Source organism: Tetrao urogallus (assembly GCF_951394365.1).
Source record: "Tetrao urogallus genome assembly, chromosome: 3".
NCBI classification, from domain to species: Eukaryota; Metazoa; Chordata; class Aves; order Galliformes; family Phasianidae; genus Tetrao; species Tetrao urogallus.
In genome coordinates this window covers 12906938-12928538 of record NC_136815.1, presented here as the reverse complement: position 1 = coordinate 12928538, position 21601 = coordinate 12906938, and the positions used below count along the sequence as shown (strand labels likewise).

At 36.7% G+C, this 21601-nt stretch overlaps 1 protein-coding gene across 1 annotated transcript in view; it reads right to left on the bottom strand.

Moving 5' to 3' along the window:
- TAF2 (TATA-box binding protein associated factor 2) overlaps positions 1-21601 on the bottom strand; it is a gene marked incomplete at both ends in the record, with an annotated part of 54463 nt that overhangs the window by 17508 nt on the left and 15354 nt on the right. The window contains 10 exon segments of the mRNA XM_079533024.1: positions 4571-4710; positions 5903-6096; positions 7592-7702; positions 9437-9577; positions 12862-13114; positions 14148-14213; positions 14771-14880; positions 14977-15091; positions 17188-17342; positions 18644-18841. Coding sequence (XP_079389150.1) covers positions 4571-4710; positions 5903-6096; positions 7592-7702; positions 9437-9577; positions 12862-13114; positions 14148-14213; positions 14771-14880; positions 14977-15091; positions 17188-17342; positions 18644-18841 — 1483 coding nt within the window.

Genomic DNA, 21601 nt, shown 5'->3' with positions numbered 1-21601 from the left:
GTTTAACTTCACAGCAAAATAAAAATATGCACATAACTCCTTCATGCCCAAGTTGTTCAGTAACTACCAACTCTGATTCTTCGAACATGACTTTGTTATGAGTGCTGATCACAGAGAAAATAACCTTCTTTACTTTAGGAAGCACACAGTACCAACACATCCAAATATCCTTTCAACAATCTATACTGCAATTTCCACACAGAACAGAGAATAGACAATTCTTATACAAAACAATCAGTGACCATTATCTATAAACCAGGTAGAAAGCGGAAGACAACAAGGCTTACTTAAAACTCTAAGCACACTATGAAACCCTCCTTAGTTTTTTTAAAAAATCAGCATACTCTGAAATTAAAATATATTTTCAGTCTTATCAGCATACGCCTCTTAGAAAATGCTGCCTGACACAAAGACAAAGTCATCTTATTTAAACTGTTTAAATCTTTGCTGAAGAGTCTTTAGCAGGCAGCTTGAAAGTTAGCTCTGCTCTTCCTGCAATCTAGCCACAACAGAACTGCTTACGCTGACAAGGAATAGGACCAGGCAGTTATTCTCTGCCTCTAAATGGGATTTACTAGCTCATGTTCTGCACCATTCAGATCGCAGTTATGCAGTTTGGGTTGATTGGGAATGATGCATCTGAACAGACTAGGACCACAGTGGCAGATTTGCCTTAAAAATCTGGGAAACCTTTAAAAGCTATGCACAGGACGTGCTTTGAAGGGATTAGAGGCTGCCTGCGCTCAACTCCACGCACAGTGCTTTTCCTGGCAGCTACCCTGCTTGGAATAGAGGCAGATAGAACATTGCATACAGAAGTTGTTTTGCATGGAAGAAAAATAATATTGTATAACCATGCAGCAAGAAAAACAGAACACGTGTGAACACATTAAATCATAATCGTAAGAAAGCTGAAATGATTTTAACTGCAAAAAAAGAAAATGTATTTTTAAATGGTTGATAAGAGAATGGAGCCACTTGGAGACCTTCAGGCTGATAGTAGAGGACAATAGAATCAAGAAGCACAATAGCTTTTGTAGTTAGAGAAGTCTTTTTTGGTTTCCTAAACCTACTTGTGCCTGAAATACAGTATGCCTTCTTTAGCATTTGCTTTAGCATTTGCTTTACAAAGCTAGACTTCCAAAGCTCTGCTACTAACACTCCTCAAATTTGTAGAGCAACATGACATTTTGAGGAGCAGTGATAAATTTAACCTGATCTTCAGGAAAATAAATCTTATTAGCTTGATGTCAGTTTCTCAGTTGCAGCAGAGGACCTATGAGACTTGAAATTTTCATTCATGCAATTGGGTAGTCACGGATATTTATGAGTACAGTTTGTTGTTACCTCTTACAATATGCAACTTCTTGGAAGTATATATATGTAACAGCTAGTAGTCACTGAGCTATCAGAAGCTACCTTTAAAAATGTTAATAAAATCCATTCACTTCAAGTTTAGACTAACTGCCCAAGTCCTTGTATGCTGCCTCAAGCATTTTAGAGTTACCATGTCTCAGAAAAAGCTTACTATTAACAGCAAAGAAAACAACTTCTTCTGTTCCATGGAGAAATTATTTCTTTTAAAGTACCTTGAAGAAAAAAAAAAAAAAAAAAAAAAAAAAGCAGTGCTATTTCTGCTCTGAGAGTTGATAGAAAAACATGGGAGTTCCACACTGCCCCAGAAAATACAGACTTCTCTTTTTATGGAAATAACAAAAATCGGTCAGCTCCCTTTATACAAACTGTTAAAAAGGCAGCTTTGGCACAAGCAACAGCCATTTGATAGCTGCTGTTTCACATCCAGTATGAACTGGAAACCAGGTAACCAGGAATGATGAGAATCAGACATCTTGGCACAAGATGGCCCATCCTTTCTTCTTCCAAAGCCAGAGACTTTGGGTCTTGCTAGACAAACCCTTCTAACTTCTACATGTGTAGCTGGATTTTGTTAGCACACTGAGCTTTCAGATTTACACCAAAAGCTACCTAGTCTAACAGGAGGAGCAAGGGATAAGTTTGGTTTTATTTGAAGTAGTATTAGAGAAACAACACTGACAGTCAGTTAAGATAGTAGGCTGTGTTGGGAATCATATTGACTTTGTGGCAGATATCTATTTATCTCTGCTACCTCTTCATCAGAGAAGTTGTTGTTGGTAAGGTAGAACAGTGCTGGAATTCTATAATCCATTATTTCCAAACCTCATAGCAAGCTCAGTCTAAACTTCCATTTAGCTCAACTTCTTCAAGTAATCTTCCTACGATTTTTTACCATTCAGGTTCTCCCGTCCTGTATCTGTAGAGTATTTTGGGCAACTTACCATACCTTACTTACACTTCATCCCATTTTGATCAGCTCTTTTAAAGACATAATATATTACTTCACAATACTTAGCATTTATCAATGGTCCTGGTCAACCAGAGAGGTCCCTGAGTGCTGGAAGCCTGCCACCGTGAATCTACAAGAAGTGTTGTAAGGAGGATTCAGGGAACTACAGGCCTGCGAGCCTGACCTTGGTGTCAGGGAAGGTTATGGAACAGATCATCTTGAGTGAGACCACATGGCATTTACAGGATGATCAGGTGATAATCAGGTGATAAGGCCCAGTCAGCATGGGTTCGTGAAAAGCAGGTCCTGCCTGATTGACCTCATCTCTTTTTTTGATAAGTGACCCACCTGGTGGATGAGGGAAAAGCTGGTGGTGAAGTCTACCTTGACTGCAGTAAAGCTTTGACACTGTCTCCCACAGTATGCTCCTGGAGAAGCTGGCAGCCCATGCTGCATACCCATACGTTCCTCGCTGGGTAAAGAACTGGCTGACTGGCTGGAGGGCCAGGACCAAAAGGTGGTGGTGAATGGAGTCAAATCCAGTTGGTGAGTGGCCACAAGTGGTGTTCCCTAGGGGCTGGTATTGAGGCCTGTCCCATTTAATATCTTTACTGATGACTTGGATAAAGGCATTAAGTTTTGCAGATGACATCAAGCTGGGATGAAGTGCTGATCTGCCTGAGGGTAGAAAGGCACTACAGAAGGATCTGGACAGGCTGGATAGCTGGGTTGAGGCCAATGGAATGAAATTCAACAAGACCAACTGCCGGGTCCTTCACTTTGGCATCAACAAACCCAGGCAATGGGTTTGTTACTCTTCAATACTCTTGGGGCAGAGTAGCTGAGAAGACTGTGCTGAGAAAACAGACCTAGTGGTGTTGACAGACACTCAGCTGAACACAAGCCACAGTGTTCCCAGATGGCCAAGAAGGCCAATGGCATCTTGGCTTGTATAAGAAATAGCATAGCCAGCAGGAGCAGGAAGGCAATCATCTTTCTGTACTCAGCTCTGGTGAGGCAGCACCTTGAGTACTGTGTTCAGTTTTGGGCTCCTCACTGCAAGACCATGTCCAGAGAAGAGCAATGAAGCTGGTAAAGAGTCTGGAGCACAATTCTTATGAGAAGTGGCCAAGGGAACTGGGATTGTTAAAGTCTGGAGGACACTCAGGGGCAACGTTATTGCCCTCTATAATTACCTGAAAGGCAGGGGTCAGCCTCTTCTCCCGCATAATTAGCATTAGGACAAGAGGGAACAGCCTCAAGTTAGGCCAGGTGAGGTTCAGTTTGAATCTTAGGAATAATTTCCTCTTGCAAAGAGTGGTCAGGTGCTATAACGGGCTGTCCAGGGAGGTGGCTGAGTCACTGTCCCTGGAGATGTTCAAGAAACGTTTAGATGTGGTCCTAAGGGACATGGTTTAGCGGGGAAATACTGGTGGTAGGTGGATAATTGGACTAGATATTCTTGGAGGTCTTTTCTAACTTTGGTGATTCTAATACAACCACTTCCCCCTAATACCCAACCTAAATTTTCCTCAAAGCCATTTTCCTTTGTTCTGCCACTCATAGAGGTATCAAATGGCACATGCACAGTGTGTCAGAGATCCAGAATGACTGGTGAATTACAATCTAGTACTTAATTTTATACATGAAAATCATTAGTTTCCAATTCCCTCTAGGAAACCTCTCAACTTTAACATTCAAGAAAGCTATTTAGTTTATTTATTTATTTTTTTTCCCCAAAGGTCTCCAGCAGTCAACTTATGTTTATCATGTAATGAAACAGAAACATCTCACATTGGCTGTGTATAACAAATGGCAAGGTGGAATAAACCAACACTCATTAAAATAATTTAAGGTTCCAAAATGTACAGTTACAAAATGCACACGTGAAAAAAAAGTTGAGAATAGTAAGATAAAGCAAAGCCAAGAACTCTGACATCGCTGAACTCAACTGAATCAAAACCTCTACAAATGATGTAAAATCAGCAGCACCTCTCAGCACCCCTTACCACTACTCATCAGTCTACTCAGTGTTTCAAAACTTCAGATGTCTGATTCAATCTGTGGAACACTGAGAAATAACGCTCACATCTTCATAACATTTGTATTACCAGCCTTTCTTATCAACACATCAACATAAGCTCTTCTGTTGGAGGATACTTCAACCTAGTATTAACGAGGTAACTGTTACACCTTTTACTATATCACATGTGTTACAAATTGTCAAAATACATGAAAGAGTACCTTTTGTGTAATCAACCACAGCCTCCAATGCTGCTATTCGGACATCTACAAAGTGCCCATATTCTGCGTATGACTTGAAGAGAGCAGGATCACTTGGGACATGACCATTCTTTTGAAGCACTCTAATAGCTTTTAAACAGCTAGAAGCAGAAGAAAGAAAATTTACATTAGGCTTCCAAAATGCCATCCACAAAGTATACAGTTTCTTCCTTCAGAATCAAGTAGTCTTTCTCTAATATTAATCAACAATTATTTCTACATTATTAATACAGCACTGAGTAACTCTGAGTTAGGCAGAAACATTGAAGAAAAATTGTGTTAAACTCATATTGATTTAAATACAACTGTACCTGCACAGAAAAAAAATAGCTCAGATTACTGTCGTATGCTCTATAGATATTGCTACAATTATGCTTTTTGCAAAACTTTCATAAATTTCTCATCAAAGAAGCAAAAGCACGATCAATTGGTGTCTGCTCTTAACAATCTACATCGACAGAGATTAATCTTGAACAACAGAGCAGTCAAGATGAACTTACACTACCAACTTTTGGAAACAGCCAAGAGTTTGCCATTTAAGACTAAAGTATACGAGCTAAAACTACAGAAGAGTACACAAAACCAAGAAAGTAGTGACTGCTCTCTTGTATGTGTACAACAAAATGAGTCCTGATGAAGGAAAAGCTGGACATGAGCCAGCAGTGTGCTCTTGCAGCTTTGAAGGCCAATGCTACCCTGGGCTCAATCAAAAGAGGGGTGGCTAGTAGGGAGAGGGAGGTGATTGTCCCCCTGTATTCCGCCCTTGTCAGGCCCCATCTGGAGTAACATGCCCAGGCCTGGGGCCTGCAGAACAGGAAGGAAATGAAACTGTCGGTCCAGAGGAGGGCCACAAAGATACTCAGAGAGCTGAAGCACCTTTCCCATGATGAAAGGCTGAGGGAGCTGGGATTGTTTAGCTTGGGGAAGTGAAGGGTCCGGGGTGACTTTACTGTAGTCTTCCAGTATTTGAAGGGAGCTTACAAGCAGGAGGGGGACTGACTTTTTATGCAAGTAGATGGTGTGAGAACAAGGGGAAATGGATTTAAACTGAAAAAGGGGAGGCTTAGGTTAGATGTTACAAATTCTTCACTCAGAAGGTAGTGAGGCACTGGCACAAGGTGCCCAGAGAACTTAATGTCCCATCCCTGGGACAGGTTTGATGTGTTCCTGGGCAGTCTGATGTAGTGGTTAACAACCCTACCCACTGCAGGGGAGCGGTTGGAACTAGGTGATCTTGAGGTCCCTTCCAGCCCTTCCAAGCCATTCTATGTTTCAGTGATTATTAAACCACACCTGACTGTAATCGTGTGTCTATAGCTAGGAAGAAGCTTCTCCATATTTAGGAAACGGGTAATTTCTTCAAGAATAAGTCGAACGTCAGGATTTAGGTTATCCAGTGTTCGTACTTCATTGTTCACACTGACTGCAGGAGTCACAGAGTTGGCTAGGGCATCAATCAGCTCAGCACGATAGTAGTTGTCTGAAAACTAGATAAAAAACAGCATTTAGATACAAGATATAACAAAATATATTCTTAAAAAGTTGAGTAATGTTGAAGCACTGTTACAGAATAAGATCTTAAAACAGAAACCATGTGACAAACTGAGAAAGCAAAATAGTTAAATAAATTTGTTCTGAAAAATGGATTTGAGTTCAAGCAAACAGATAAACTATCTTATATTACATTATTCTTCACTCTGGAATATAACCATATTAATAGTAATACATTGTTTTACAAAAATTGAAAAGTCAAGTAATGAAAATTTTCAAGATTTAGAAATAAAAGTAATTCTTTCTAAACACTAGCACCCATAACTACTTGCCTCTTTTTCTACTCAGTACAAAGGTTATCAAGGTTAATGGTCACCCGACATCTCTGAAAATAAGAGGGTTTATATAAGTAGCCACTTCAAGAGCTCCTAAGTGAACTAACTGATGCCTCTGCTTATTAAGGAAAATCTTGCTTCTGCTTTTGCTCCTTTTCTCATGCTCACAGTTCCAAGCCCTTCCCTTGTGCTAGCTCTTGCATTTATTGGTCACATCAATTTACTAAACAGCAGGAGTACAGAAATAAAATTATAAAAAGAAATAAAAAGTATAACATTATAAAAAAATATAAAAGCAGAATGAAGTACTGAGTTTGCATATCATCTAATTTAACCTAAGCAAGCCAAAGAGTGACAGATACAGCAGGTTTCTAACGTATGCTTAGAAGGGACATAAGGAAAAGTGAAGTGGGATATTTCCTTTGGTGGTAGAGAGATACTGGTACAATTCAGCACATCCTGTCTGAACTCTACCTCTCCACCTTCTATCATCCTCTCACTTCAATTTTCCTGGCTTCTACACACCAGAAAGTTAAGTTTTAAGAGGCTTCAGTCTTGTTCCACTAAACATCAGGTACTTAATTCCAAAGATTACTTTGGAATCATCCTTGCAGATGATTCTTAACTAGGGACGTGAAACTTCTTATGATCTTAGGATCTTAAAGGATCATCCTTCAGATGTATTCTATATGCTAAGGAACTTAAGATGATACTTTCAACTCAGGGGCTTCAGTTTAGTGATGAAACAACACTAAAATGAGCTCCACCTTCTACTTAACTAGATGTAGGTTATTCTGTTCTGTACATACCGTTAACAAAAAATTATTTCCTTGCTCTTTTAGACATTCTTCTCAAAAGTGCTTAATTTCCAATGCTACATTCATGCAGAAAATGTTAACCCTCGTACACATTTTAAGATCCATGATAAGTCAACAAACACAGAGTTTTCTCCAAGAGAAACAACCAAGAAACCTCAAATGTCACCTCAAATGTCAGCTACAGAGTATTCTTTAACATACTGTTTAGTTTAGCATATCACCTTTTATCAACTCTCCTAGCTACGTATTTACATTAGTGGCATAATACATCGTACAGTGTATTAACTTTAAGATTCTCCAACAAAAAAGTGAGAGAGTAAAATAAACACATTCCTTACCTTATTCTTCCTGTTATCATTATACTTGATCAAATCCAAAATAAACATCAAAACCTCCTTAGGACAGAGGTTGTGAACATCTCTCAGAAGGGCCATGGCGACCGGCATAGTCTGTGTAATAAAATTAATGCTAATATCATTCTTACAACAGTGAAGTGACAGTTACACTCTGAAAAGAGCTATACCTTGAAAACAAGCAATTAGATTTGCAGAAACGTATCTCTGACAGAAATTTCTTTTTGAAAGACCATATGCTACAGAACTTTCAGTTCAAAAAGTAATGCAATTATTGCTCAATAATCAGTCACAGAGCAGACAGAAAAAGTTACACGTCCAAGAAATGACTCAGTTCAAGGCACTATCTAAAAGGTAAGGAATGGAAAATAATGAAGCAAAGAAAATGGTGAAATTCATTCTGAGACTGACATCCAAGTTGAGTATTTGTGTGTGGACCTGGTGTCTGTGCCTGATATGTACGATCAAGAGGTATACACCCAATACAGTCAGTGGTGCTAAAGAATTATCAGACAAATAGGTATTTCTTTTAGATATTTCTTTTAGATCTAGATATTTCTTTTAGAATCCACTCAAATAGTTTCAGGAATCTTTATCGTGGAAATATAAATTTATAACATGAGATTAAAAATGTAAGGGACAAAAGCATTAAGACAGTGGGAGAAAATGAACAATGAGAAAAAGAGCAGAAGACGACAAATGACTGTTCAAAAAAGAGAAGGGTGGGGAGAAGGATGAAGCAGTTTGGGAGAAATAAAATTTAATTTTCTCTGATCAGTAATACGATACATCTGAATTAAGAATTCAATCATCAAGCAATTATAAAGTTAGCCTTGAGAGACAAACCACTGTCATTTGTTTTAGTTGTTATTCACTGTACACTTATACGTCTCAGGAAAAAAAAGTGCTTAACATGAAAAGAATCTGTAGCAGCATGATGCTGACAGTCAGCGGAAAGCAGGCAGAAAGAAGATTTAAATAGTGCCTTGAACTAAAAAGGCCACCAATTTAAGTTGAAATTTGTAAGATTTTATTTACATAATGAAATCAATGCCGAAGATGGCTGACAAATTCATCCACAAGAGCAGATCATAGAATGGCTCGGGTTGGAAGGAAATCAAAGGATCACTGAGTTCCAACTGAGGGCCACCAACCTCCAGATCTGGTACTAGACCAGGCTGCCCAGGGCCCATCCAACCTGGCCTTGAACACCTCCAGGGACGGGGCACCCACAACCTTTCTGTGCAGCCTGTTCCAGCACCTCACCACTCTCTCTGTAAAGAACTTCCCCCTGACATCCAATCTAAACCCTCCCTCCTTGAGCTTAGAGACATTTTCCCTTGTTCTATCACTGCCTACCCTTGCAAAAAGTTGACTCCCCTCCTGTTTATAACCCCTTTTAAATTCTGGAAGGCTGAAATGAGGTCTCCTCTCAGCCTTCTCTCCTCCAGGCTGAACAAGCCCTCAGCCTATCTTCACAGGATAGGCATTTCAGCCCTCTGATCATCCTGATGATTAGTTTTGTTACTGTGCAGTACATTCACTTTAAGAACTCAAATATTTTCAACTAATTATTATGTGTACTACAGTCTTCTGAAGAAATTGCTAATTTAACTGCTGCTGTTCAGAGAAAAATGATAAGAATTTCTGTTAACTATTTCTTAATGAAGATGAAAGAAAAGGATATAAAATAGAAAAGAACCAGTTCTTTTCAACATTTAATGAAAGCAAAGTGAGACTGTGCTATTCATGTTCCAGAAGTCATCCTCCATAGGAACATTTTCTTTTTGACATTTAATTTAAAGAGTTCAATGGAAAAACAAATTTTACCTTTTGCAGAAAGTAGCTTTGAAAGTTCATGAAGTTGTTGGTCTTCACAATGTTTGGACAAGTCTTACAGCAAAACATTCGGGTAAAGAGCGACTTCATGGCTGGTGGTCCTGTCCATGTACTTACCATGGAATTTGCAATCTATATAATTAGAGGAAAGAGAAATCACATTACCATCATTGCTGTAAGTTTAAATTGGCTGTAAAGAAATAAAAATTTCCCCAAATAAGAAATAATATTGCCAGGAATGTACTGCCCTTCAAATACAAACATATTTTCAACAATATATTATATTACATTAGCTAAGTTTACCCTGCCATCTCCAATACATCTTCTCTACATTAAATATACATTTTTAGGTAGTTGTTTCACTTGGAAGATGTCTGCGTCCAAACACCTTTCCATGACAAACGTCTGTTTTTAATTACTTAATCTTTTCTATTTAGATGAATATTCTGTGTTTATTAAGCCAAATTTTCTGACTTCAGAGAAGCCAGTGATGGAAGAGGTTTTTACAATACCAACATCCCAAATATACCCTGCCAGTAACCTCAGCCTTAGCCACTCTAACACTAAAAGACCACCCCTAAAGCAAAATAAAAGTTAGCTAATGCAGAATCATAGAATCACAAGGACCTACAAGATCTAGTCCAACTGTTCTCCTATCACCATTACTACCCACTAAGCTACTAAACCATATCTTGTAGCACCTCTTCCAGATGCCTTCTGAACACTGCAACTGCCATTCAGCTTTAATTTTACTTTGCAATCAATGTACTGAGACAAATCTATTGCTATCATCTGTTCTGAGGTAAGGAAGTTCTACAAGGACAAACTGTCATTATGCCTTCCCAACACCCTGGGGTTCGTGTATTTGTGAAATGAAAGCATGCAGAGAAGAGTACCTGAGCATGGTGAGCGTATTAACAAATGGGACCAACACATCATACAGTTTTGGACTTTACACTGCTTCAGATTCTCCAAAAACTAAGGGAAACGTTTTCACACAGAGGAAAAATGATTTTGACCATTTACTTCCAATTTAGGTAATCTCATTCTACATGGCATTACACATGCAGTAAGAAAAGCAGGTGGTTCCTTGAAGATGGGTAGCAATCAGTATCACCATCTCTCCTATGTAAGATGGAGGCATTACTATTAAAGCCATTTTCCTTTTAAGTCCTTTCCTCTAAAGGAAAGCTAAAGGGAAATAAAACAGTGCAGTCCTTCTACAAAAACAGAAGTTCTCCAGCTACAGATACACATGTAGCTTTTCTTATAATGGGCATAACAAATCTTCCCACAGAGGAAGCTTAATCACAAAGGCTAGTGAGAAACCACAATGATGAACTTAAAACTGCAAACAAAACTGCAAATAAAAAATAATTACAAGAGACTACTGCATTTATAAGACATTCCCAATTCATTACAATTTTATTTGTATGTTTTACAAATTTTATTTTGTTTACAATGTTTGATTTTTTTTTTCCAATTCTTAAAGTTTCATGTTGCAAAATATACAAAAAAGAATGGTATTTTCAAATTAAATCAACAGTAGCAGAATCACCACTTCAACTCTGTGTCTGCATCTTTCACACAAAATCTGGCTATTTATTTTTACCTAAAAAGTAACTAACATGAATGGCTCTGGAAATCCTCATTGTTGGGAGTTTGTTTTGTCAGTGGTTGTTTTTAAACCTTACAGCACATCCCAGCACTGCAGCAGACCACAACTTACAGGTGGATAAATCATCCTGCTTACAGCTTGATATTAGTATCATAACACTTTTCTCTGTAGGATCACTTGCCATGAACTACTCAGCAGTGTGTGAATGTTTGCGTGCTCGCATAACATGTATTTACTCCATCAATGAGGATTTAATTATATTATCTGGATACTTGATTGAAGTGCTGTTTCACAACGAAGCATGCAGTACATTTAGAAAGCGCAGTAAGTTTGGTTTTATAACTGCATTATCACCTATCATTTTCCTGTGTCTACGTAAGTTCACCTAGAACGTTTCAGAACAGTAACCACAATCCAGCCAAAAGCTGCAAATTAAGAAAAAAGAACCTTCTCACTGATGAAACATGGAAGATTTGACTTTTCCTGGCAAAGATTAGAAATTCTGAATTTTTCTATACTTGAAAATTGATCTGAGTCAACAGGAAGCAACTCTTACTAGTAGCCTCATGGTGGAGCTACTAACAGAATAAATTACATTTTCCTTCTAGGTACCTTGGACAAGTGTATCTACAATCCCATCCATCCTTCCATGCCTCTTCACCTTGATTTACTATCACAGCCATACTTCTCACTAATCGTGATCATTTCTTTCTGAGAATCAACCACCTTTATCCCAGCTGTTTTACTTTTTTTCTTCTAGGACTACAATTTCATACAAATTTCACAGAAATACAACTAAGAAAAACTGGTTATGATTATCTGCAGACAAATGCATAAGATTTCAATGTAAAGACAGGAAAAAAACATTGAATTTCAACACTTTGACAACTGCTCTTTTAATATTCATGGAAGGCATTTACACTTCCAAATATTCCAAATGAATTCAGTATGAAATACACATATTTTAAGTCAGGTAGCAGCAGCATTGATTCCAGCACAAAAACTGGTAGTATTACATCAATGTTTCATAATATTAAAATATACGATTAAGCATCTGTTGGATTCTGACTTTCAAAATATGGCCAAAGTATGTATTTCCATACAAGTATACACCAGAAACAATATTGCATAGCAATAGTTAGTGTGCCTTTGTGCCTAAGTTCACCAGTAATGTGCCTTTTTAAAATTTCTTATTTATTCTTTTCTGTTTCCATCCATATGTTTTATAGGGATCTCTACTTTACATTCTTAATGTTAATTTTGTATCTAAACAAAAAATATCTTCCTTCTTCAAGGAAGGCCACTATCTGGCTGTTGAATATTTAACTGCAGACCAACACTGTATTTATCTTGCGCCCTGTTCAACTTAATACAAAACAGAGCAGGAATCTGAATTTACGTAAGACAGACAGATGAATTTCAGAACTTCAGATTTCTCAACAGAGAGGCCAAGGAACTACCCAGTAAAACAAAAAAAAAAATAAATGTACTTTGGCTCCGAAAAATATTAAATAGAAGTCTTTTATTTCTGCCACTTAATGAAATCTGGAAAAATCTCTTGTGGTTTTCATGTCTGACATCTCAATTTCAACAATTATGAAAGCCTTCTGCAGTCTCCATCTACAGACTAAAATAATACCGCTTTCCTTTCAAATCAGTCAAGTTAAAAATACCTGGCAAACATTTTTAAGAGGCTACATAATCAAGCCAACTTAAGTACTGTGGTGAATTTTGACCCATTTTCAAATCCTTTAGTGTCTAGCAGATTTCTTTCCTATTCCCATCCACACAACCTCACCTTTGCAAGGCAGAAGCAGGCTAGCATTCTCACTCGGTAGAAGCACTGCTCCTGTTCTAGTATATCAGTCAGTGCAAGTCGTGATGCTGGTGTAGGGAACTTTTCCAATGCCAGAATGGCTTCTTCTTGTGCAACCACATCTCTCTCATATCGAAGCTGATACTGCCACATGAAATCAGATTGTTCAAACTCTACCTTCCTCAGTACCGACATATCGGGGTCTATTCTTATCCAGAGCAAAGGGGAATCAGCACTAAGACAGACATGAAAAACGTTAATAGCCTACAACATTTCAAGGCTGTAGAATGCCGAAAGATGTTTTGATTTTTGAATTATTTTCAAATTATTAAGTATATTTGAAATGCCCAAGAACTGTAAAAGAATTGAGGTTAGAAGGAACTTTTGAGAGTCACCTCATCCAGTCTACTGCTCCTAAGATGGCAATTCTACAGACTCCCAGGGCAACTCTCCAAATCCCAAACATGTCAGTGTATGCTGCACTTCACTGTTTTTAACCAACAGACATTCATTTGTGATAAACTACTATGTAATCTCAATACATCTCAACCTTTGTCCTCAGGCACCAAAGCTGTCAGAACTGAGCAGCACTTTTCTGAGAACGTTAGCAGATAAAGTGTAAGTGCTTTGCATAAAGTCATATGCCCTTTCAAAGGCAGTTCTAAGAAGAAATTAGGATCTAAGTATAATATACTAGACAACCTGAACACAAAATCAAGTTACCAATACTTAATGCTAAAGGCTATTAAATACAATTTAAAAATCTATTCAAATGTCTGTTGTTAATATAGGAGTTATAACAGCAATTTATGCAACAAAATGATTCCCTATAAAATTATTCATATTTTACATGAGGCTTATCTTACAAGGAATAATTCAAAGAGTAAACTGCTCTTCTTCAATGAGACACCATTAGTTTCCATGAAGAGTCTACTTTGATCAGCCACTAAACAAACTATCAACACCTTCAGTGCCTCTAAAAGGAACACTGCTCCAAAACTAGAAGGGTAAAACAAATATTCACATTGAGCAAGATTTTGCTTCCATGGAGCAAAACATTTTCAACTGACCTCACCCAGCAGATTCTTCTCAGTATGAAACATTTCACCACTCATTTGTAATTGAAAATGATTTTTTTTTAATCTGACTTACGACTTGAAATCTGCCAGTCATATAATGAAGCACAACTTTATTATCTAATTCTTTAAAAAACACACAACAGGAACAAGGCTCTGTCTCACACTGAAAACATCAGCAAACAAACTTACTCCATAGCAGAAAGATCCATATCCACCTCCTCTCCATTCATCAGTGGAATCTTTTTCTTCTTATTTCTATTAAAAAAAAAAAAAAAAAAAAAGGAAAAATAATCAACAAAAAAGGTTGTTCAAAAAATTATTATACTAGATAAGGTAAGCTTAAAAATGCTGTAGTATTATGTGTAATTTACCACACCAAAAAATAATGCTCTCCCCAATACACATAAAAACCAGTTGAGCTGTGCGTTAGTTTTCTTCAGAAAATAATCAATACTTTCTGGTTGCTTTGAACTCAGCTCCCACAGTAGTAAGAAGTACACATCAAATAAACAAAGAACAGTCCAAGGTAGCTACTAAAACGTATCAAAAACCCGAGAATTCATATAGGCAGTAGACTATTTTCCTTGCTTATTAGGCTTAAGGAATAGACTTGGGACTCAACTGAAAACTATGTATGTTTTTCATGAGCGAAGATCCTCCCATGTGAGGCATCCCATTCAAAAGCATTTTGAACTGTTTCATGAACTATTAGAGTCTTTAACTTCTTCTCCCACACAAACAAGTTCTTTACAGAACTCAATGCCCTCGACATTTTTACTTATCTATACTGGCAAGTAATTTTTAATCCTTACCTTCTGCTTTTAGAATGGCAAGGTATATCATGTTTAAGACTGTTTTCTTCAATCTGTAACGTATGGTTAAACGATCCATCAAGTTCTTGAACTGTCACTTTAAGAGGGCCCTTAAAATTAAAAAGATTATTACCATTCAAAATAACACCTTTTACTGTTCCCATCATACTTAAGTGTATAGTTACAATATGGAAAATTGACCTTACCACGTATTTCTGAGTCCCAGGAGATGTGTAGTCTTGTTTTATTTCCAATTCCAAAACATTTCGTTTTCTATTAAATGCAAAGCTACCATAAAATTTGACTACCCCGCTCTGATCTCTGAAAAGCAGTATAGGAAATCTACGGCATAATGCAATAAATACAATTCTCAAACTTTTCACTCACTTTTTACACTTGTTTTATGCTTACTCCTAGAATTTCCAAGCCCAAGAAAATCAGGAAATGAAAACATGTTTCTTTCATAAGGATTTTTTTACTTTTTTCCCTTTAAAAAGATTTTTAATGTACATTCCTGTACAACAGTAAAAAAAAAAAAAAAAAAAAAAAAAAGTGAAAATTATTTAAAAAAAGAACAGAAATAACAGGAAAAAAGAAATACATCAGACCTCCCCACACTCCCACATCTTTGATATGCACTCAGATAAATGAACCGAGATCTTCAGAAATTTCACTATTAATATAATTTTGAGGAGTGACTGAAGGAATTGGGGCTGCTCAATCAGGGGAAAAGGAGGCTGAGGGGAGACTTTACTGCTCTCTTCCAATATCTGAAAGGTGTTTGCAGCAAGAGTGGGATTGGTCTCTTCTCACTGGTGACAGGATGAGGGGAAATGGCCTCCAGTTGTGCTAGGGTAAGTCTAGGTTGGATATCAGGAAAAACTTCTTCACAGTAAGGGTTGTTAAGCACAGGAATAGGTTCCCCATAGAGGTGGTTGAGTCACCATCCCTGGATGTGTTTGGATGTGGTGCTCAAGGACATGATTTAGGGGAGGATTGTTAGATTTAGGATTGTATGATTAGGTTGTGGCTGGACTTGAAGATCTTTAAGGTCTTTTCTTACTTGAGCAATTCTATGATTCTATGATACTCTTCAGTTAATACTACAAGCTGGGGGATGAAAGGATTGAGTGCAGCCCTGCCAAGAAAGACCTGGGGGTACTGGTGGAAGGGAAGCTGGACATGAGCCAGCAATGTGTGCCCTCACAGCCCAGAAAGCCAACCATATCCTGGGCTGCATCAAAAGAAGCATGGCCAGCAGGAAGGTGATCCTGCCCCTCTGCTCTGCGTTGGTGAGGCCTCACCTGGAGAACTGCGTCCAGATGTGAAGTCCTCAGTACAGGAGAGAGACAGAGCTGTTGCAGCGCAGCCAGAAGGTGGCCACAAACATGATCCAAAGGATGGAACACCTTTCCCATGAGACAGGCTGAGAGAGCTGGGGCTGTTCAGCCTCAAGAAGAGAAGGCTGCAAGGTGACTGCGAGTGATCCACTTACCTCAGATAGCAGCGCTGACATTTAGACACAGGTGCAGTTTCAGTGTATACAGATAAAATATCGACTTTCCTCAAGTGTTTGTTTCATCAAAATACGAAAGTTGGAATAATGTCTTCGCATTGTGTGCACTTTTGATGATTATTCTACAAATATTACTTTTACACTGATTTTTTAGTTAGAAACAGATGCATGGATGTTATTGGTAGTGAAAATCCATTAAAATACTCTAAAGATAAGCAGCTATTTTTGCTTTCTGTTTTAACAATAAAACATGGCTTTGCTGAAGTCATGTACCATTTTAATCTGCTGCCACAATAACTAAAACTCCCAGTGAAACCAGTTAAATAAAGCAAATTCAAATTTGCCCTCAAAACAATCTAAAACAAGAAACTCTATTTCTTGATTAGTATCACAGACATTTGAAAAATGAACAATTAAAGGTTTATTCTACCCAACTTTGGACTAACGCAAGCTACCAAGCTATTAAATGCATTAAACTATTAATCTGTGCTTTAGGTTACTCATTCCATGCTGATTTACTGGAAATCACTTCTAAAAGTGCACCAGACTATAGTATTTTCCATGTCAGACTTCAGCATATTTCTATGGGCAGTGTCCTCTGGAATCCCTTTAGTATAATTTGGCCTTAAATTCCACCAGAGTTCTTGTGCTTCTTTCAAAATAAAAATCGCAGCTATCATAATCCCTTATGGTAAAGAACACCTCAAATGATAGCATATGCTGAATGACTACAAAAGGACAGTGAACCTGGGTCTCACATCGATTTCTAATTCAAAGAATAATGTACTTAACTGTTTAAAGATATGAAATACCTTCCTTCACATTCCTTTAGTAGTGCCAATAAAAAAAAAAAAAAATCATTCTCAATATTAACAATCCAGACCAAGAATAAAAAGGATACACCCACTGCTTTATTAGAGGTTGGATGTCCTTGCCAGAGACATTTGAGATAGATTTCAAAAACCCAGATGTGGAAACCAACATCTGACTCCACATGTGTGACTGGAACTTCTGAGATGAAGCCGTGCTAGCCAGACTCAACAGCTTGTTGAAAACCTAAAATGATAAAAAAAAGTTATTGTTTTAATTGAGCACTTTAATGCACAAAATAAGCTTTTCTTTCCTGTTTATGTGCAAATAAACTAGAACTAAATAAAAAAAAACAAAACCTCATCACCTGGCTTCCAAAAAAATATGAAACCATAATGCAGAGGTTAACAAGCATGCTAAGCAGCTTTCTAGGAGTTTCCTGTTTGTTCTGTAACTTAAGCTGGCACGTCACATACTGCTTTACTATGTATGGCTTAATATAAAAATTAGGAAGAGTCTGTACATTTTCCAAAATTATCTACAGTAAAACAGATCATGGAATATATCCGCTTTTTAGAAACAAAGCATTGAGGTTCTTCATTTACCTTTTTGCTATTGTATTAGGTTTTTTTATATATTACAAAGAATAATTTAATTTTTTTTTTTAAGGAAAGCTTTCAATCTCCTGTATTTTCAGCCTGACAACAGCTGCTGTTAATAGCTTTCAGCACATGGGTGTCCAACCCTTCAGCTTGCTTGCATTGCATTGCGTGAAGAGAAATTATCATTGCTCTCATAAAAAATATATAATATAGTTAATGTATAAGGTAACAGAACTCCTTTTTTAATTAGTATTTTTATTAAAACATAAAAAAGAGGGCAACAAAAATATATATAAAACTGACAAGTTTGACATATTTTACCAGATGCTCAAACAAGATGTGCTTTAAAAAAAAAAAAAAAAAAAAAGGCATCTGAAACTGCTACAAAAATGTGTCCCTAGTTGGGTGTTTGTAGCAGCCTCTTTTTTAAGATAATCATGAAACATTAAAAAAAAAAAAAAAAAAAAAAAAAAAAAAAAAAAAAAAACCATGAAAAACTACAGGTTTTCTATTTTTCTATTCCACTGCTTCTTCCAGTATGAAGATTTCTGCTCCCCCTACCATGGAAGATTGATATAGGGGAAAGAGAAGAAGCTGGATGCTCATGACTTCATTTATAATTTGATTACATCAACTACAGAGACTAGCTATGAGTCAGTAAAACAGGTTCTCAGTGTCATAAACAGTCACAACAATTCAAAGCAAAGGAATACTTAAATATTAAGAGAATAAGCAATATATTAAAAATATTACTAATTATACACAAGAGTATCAGTGAACCTTATTCTAACAATTTTATATTTGTTCTATACTTTTGAAATTGAAAATACAAATGGAATCCTATCATAAACTGATGTGATCTTTTTTAATCTCCATTTTATGAACAGAAGCCACCAATAAAGACAGGAAGTTCTCTGTATGTCACAAAAACATTTAAATACTGACCTGTAACATAAACTCCATGCTGATCCTATTCTCAATCAGTCTCATGACAAGATGTGCTTTACACTGGAACATAGTGTAATATTCCCAGGACAAGGTATGGGGGTGTTTAATAGAAAAATGTAAATGTGATGCAGGGCTGAAAAATAACAAGAAAAAAAAAAAAAAAACCATTCTATTTTGCAATTTATGGAAAGAAAACTAAAAAACTTATTAGCAACAAAAATTACAGATACAGCAACCATTAGGATCTCTTCTATTGCTTTAACACTATTATTAATTATGACATTTTAATAAATAAATGACTGTACAGAAAGGTTGCAGGGGTGCACATACAGAATCAAGCAAGTGCTGTACAGAAAAGTAATGCAAGCCGCACTGTAACTTCTCTAAAAGACACTGATGGAGTGAAAAAACACAGCAGGGAATCCCTGACTTGAGTCTGGAAACTACTCATGACTTGACATTCTACCTGCCCCACTTCCATTTAAAAGTACAAAATACAAACATTCACAATCAAGTAAACAATTGCTCTAACTAAAGAAGAGGAGGAGTTATAAGATTCATAGCAGACTTTCACGTGATGAGCCAGAGGAATTACTTTACTTTTGTTAGCAACTTTACGCTTTCAATACTTTGGAAAATGGATGCCTTCTAAATTAGATCTCATGCCAAAGAAGGCTTTGCAAAGCACTATGTTAACGCTGCCACACCACTTCCATAGCTTGAACTTCCTGTGGTGCTCAGTCACAACAGTTGTGTCTAAAGCGAAATATTTCAAATGGTTTAACTTCATTCCATATCAGAAAACAGACAGTGAAATTCTGAAACTTTTAAAATAGAACTTAGTGGCTGTACAGCAATAAAACACCAAAAAATTAATTTTGGGGTGTTTTGAAGTTTTACCTTCCAGAACATAAGCAGACCTATAGTCTAGTTTCAAAGTAGAAGAGTAACTGTACCTCCCTAGAAAAATAAGACCTTTCTGCCCCTTTTTAATTATTTGAGAAGGCAAGTCTGAGTTTATTTTAATGATGAACCAAAGTTGAGGAAACTGTATTTTATTGTGCTTGACATTTGAACTTTTTTCTATGAACTAATAACAAGCATCTTCAGAAATGGACCCATGCCATGTCAGGCCAACTTCTTAAGAAGAAGGAATCCAGACTTATTTTATGTTGGCTGATGGAGAATGACAAATTAGCCACTGTAATACAGAAAATACCAGCTGCTTAACATTCCTGAGTTCAAAATAGGGTTTTCCTGTGATTCTCACTTACAGATCACCTAACTAAAGCGTTTCAGGATGGATCGGATAACTTGTCCAAAGATTTTATGACACTGCAAGACAGAATTAATTAATTAAAGAATTGTAACAAAAACAACAGGTAGAAGCTTGAGCTTTCATACCAGCTATCTCTGGAAAAGACAACGTCTAGAATCTTCAAAGACCTATGAAACAAGTATTTTAATTTTAATCTTTCCATGCACTTCAATGTTGTATGCCAGTAAGAAGCATTTTAACAGCACAAAATACCAGCACTTGTCTTCTTAACTGCAACTCTTAAGATTTCAGGAGATGGCAAGGACCAAGACAGTCACAACACCTCAGTATTCTTTTCCTATCCTGTTATTTAATGGGAGATTTCCTCGGCTTTACTCACAAATGTCAGTATAAACATAAGATTAAAAAAACATATGTATTTCTGAATCTAAGCAATACTACCCATTCTAAGTGTACTGAATATATGAATAAGAACATGCTTAGGTTTACTACTTGCTCTTTCCTGTTGTTTAGAAACTACTGAAGTCTTCCATATCTAACCTGCCCTGTTATTCTGAACATTTCTGTATTGTAGGGTAAGGAAGGGTTAGCAACCATGACACTGAAATGCAAAAAGGAAATTGAGGTTGTGGCTCAGACATTATATAATAATTTGGTCTTGGTATAAAACTACTTGTCCAGCTTCAAAATACTTACTTGATTGACTTTGGTAAAATTCTTACAAATTACAACCAAGCTAGGGACCACATTCTTGGCCTTCTTAAATTTACCAAGTGTTGATTGATTTTGTTACTGTTTATAGTATTAAACAGCAAATCAAAACAGACTGGTTCATTTGAATTTGAGAGTTGTCATTTGTATTTCATTCCATTGTAATGTGTTTCTTCCACTGAACATTTCATCATTCAATTCTTAAAGCTGTTATCAAATTATCATCAAACAGGAATTAAAATTAGCAATATGGGCCTAGAACCTTTGTCAAAGTGAAAAGTGAATTAGTTCTTCCATTAAAATTTAGAACACTCATGCTCTTGAGCACACATCAAATGATTGACCCCTAATCCTACCTAAACCTGTAAATATGCTTCTCCCACTTCAAATACATCTATTTAACATCTCTTGAAGCTTTTAATTTTGTGCTACCACAAAAACTGAAGAAAATCAAAATCAGAAAAGGAGAACACAACATGAAAACGTAATGAGGATTTTGAAACATTCATCTACAGAAGTGTTAACCTGAAGTTTATTTTCTTTTGTTCTCCTAAGCTATGGAATTTTTTTCTTTCAGAAGAAATATTCTGAAGAGCAAAGTTTTTGTTGCAATACATATGAAAAGAATTTGAGATAGCTGTTCTGTGCAGAAGTTAATTTGTAGGAGAAGTTACTTTTTTCTGGATATTTCTTTCCATATTTTAATTTAGTTGAAAATAGGATTAACCAATCTAATTTTTATTCTGATTATTGTAAATTGAAGTAAATTTGCAATAACGCAAATATAGTTGGCAGGAAACATATCATAACAGGTAAGTGTAACAAAGAAATGCAAAATATATGTTGAACGCAAAAAAAGCATAGGAAAAGAAAGCTAACTGTACTCTAAAAAAGCCTAAAGATTACTAACCACTCTAGAAATAGCTCAGGCCAAAATCCTGGCTCTATCTTCCCTCTCATCCTTT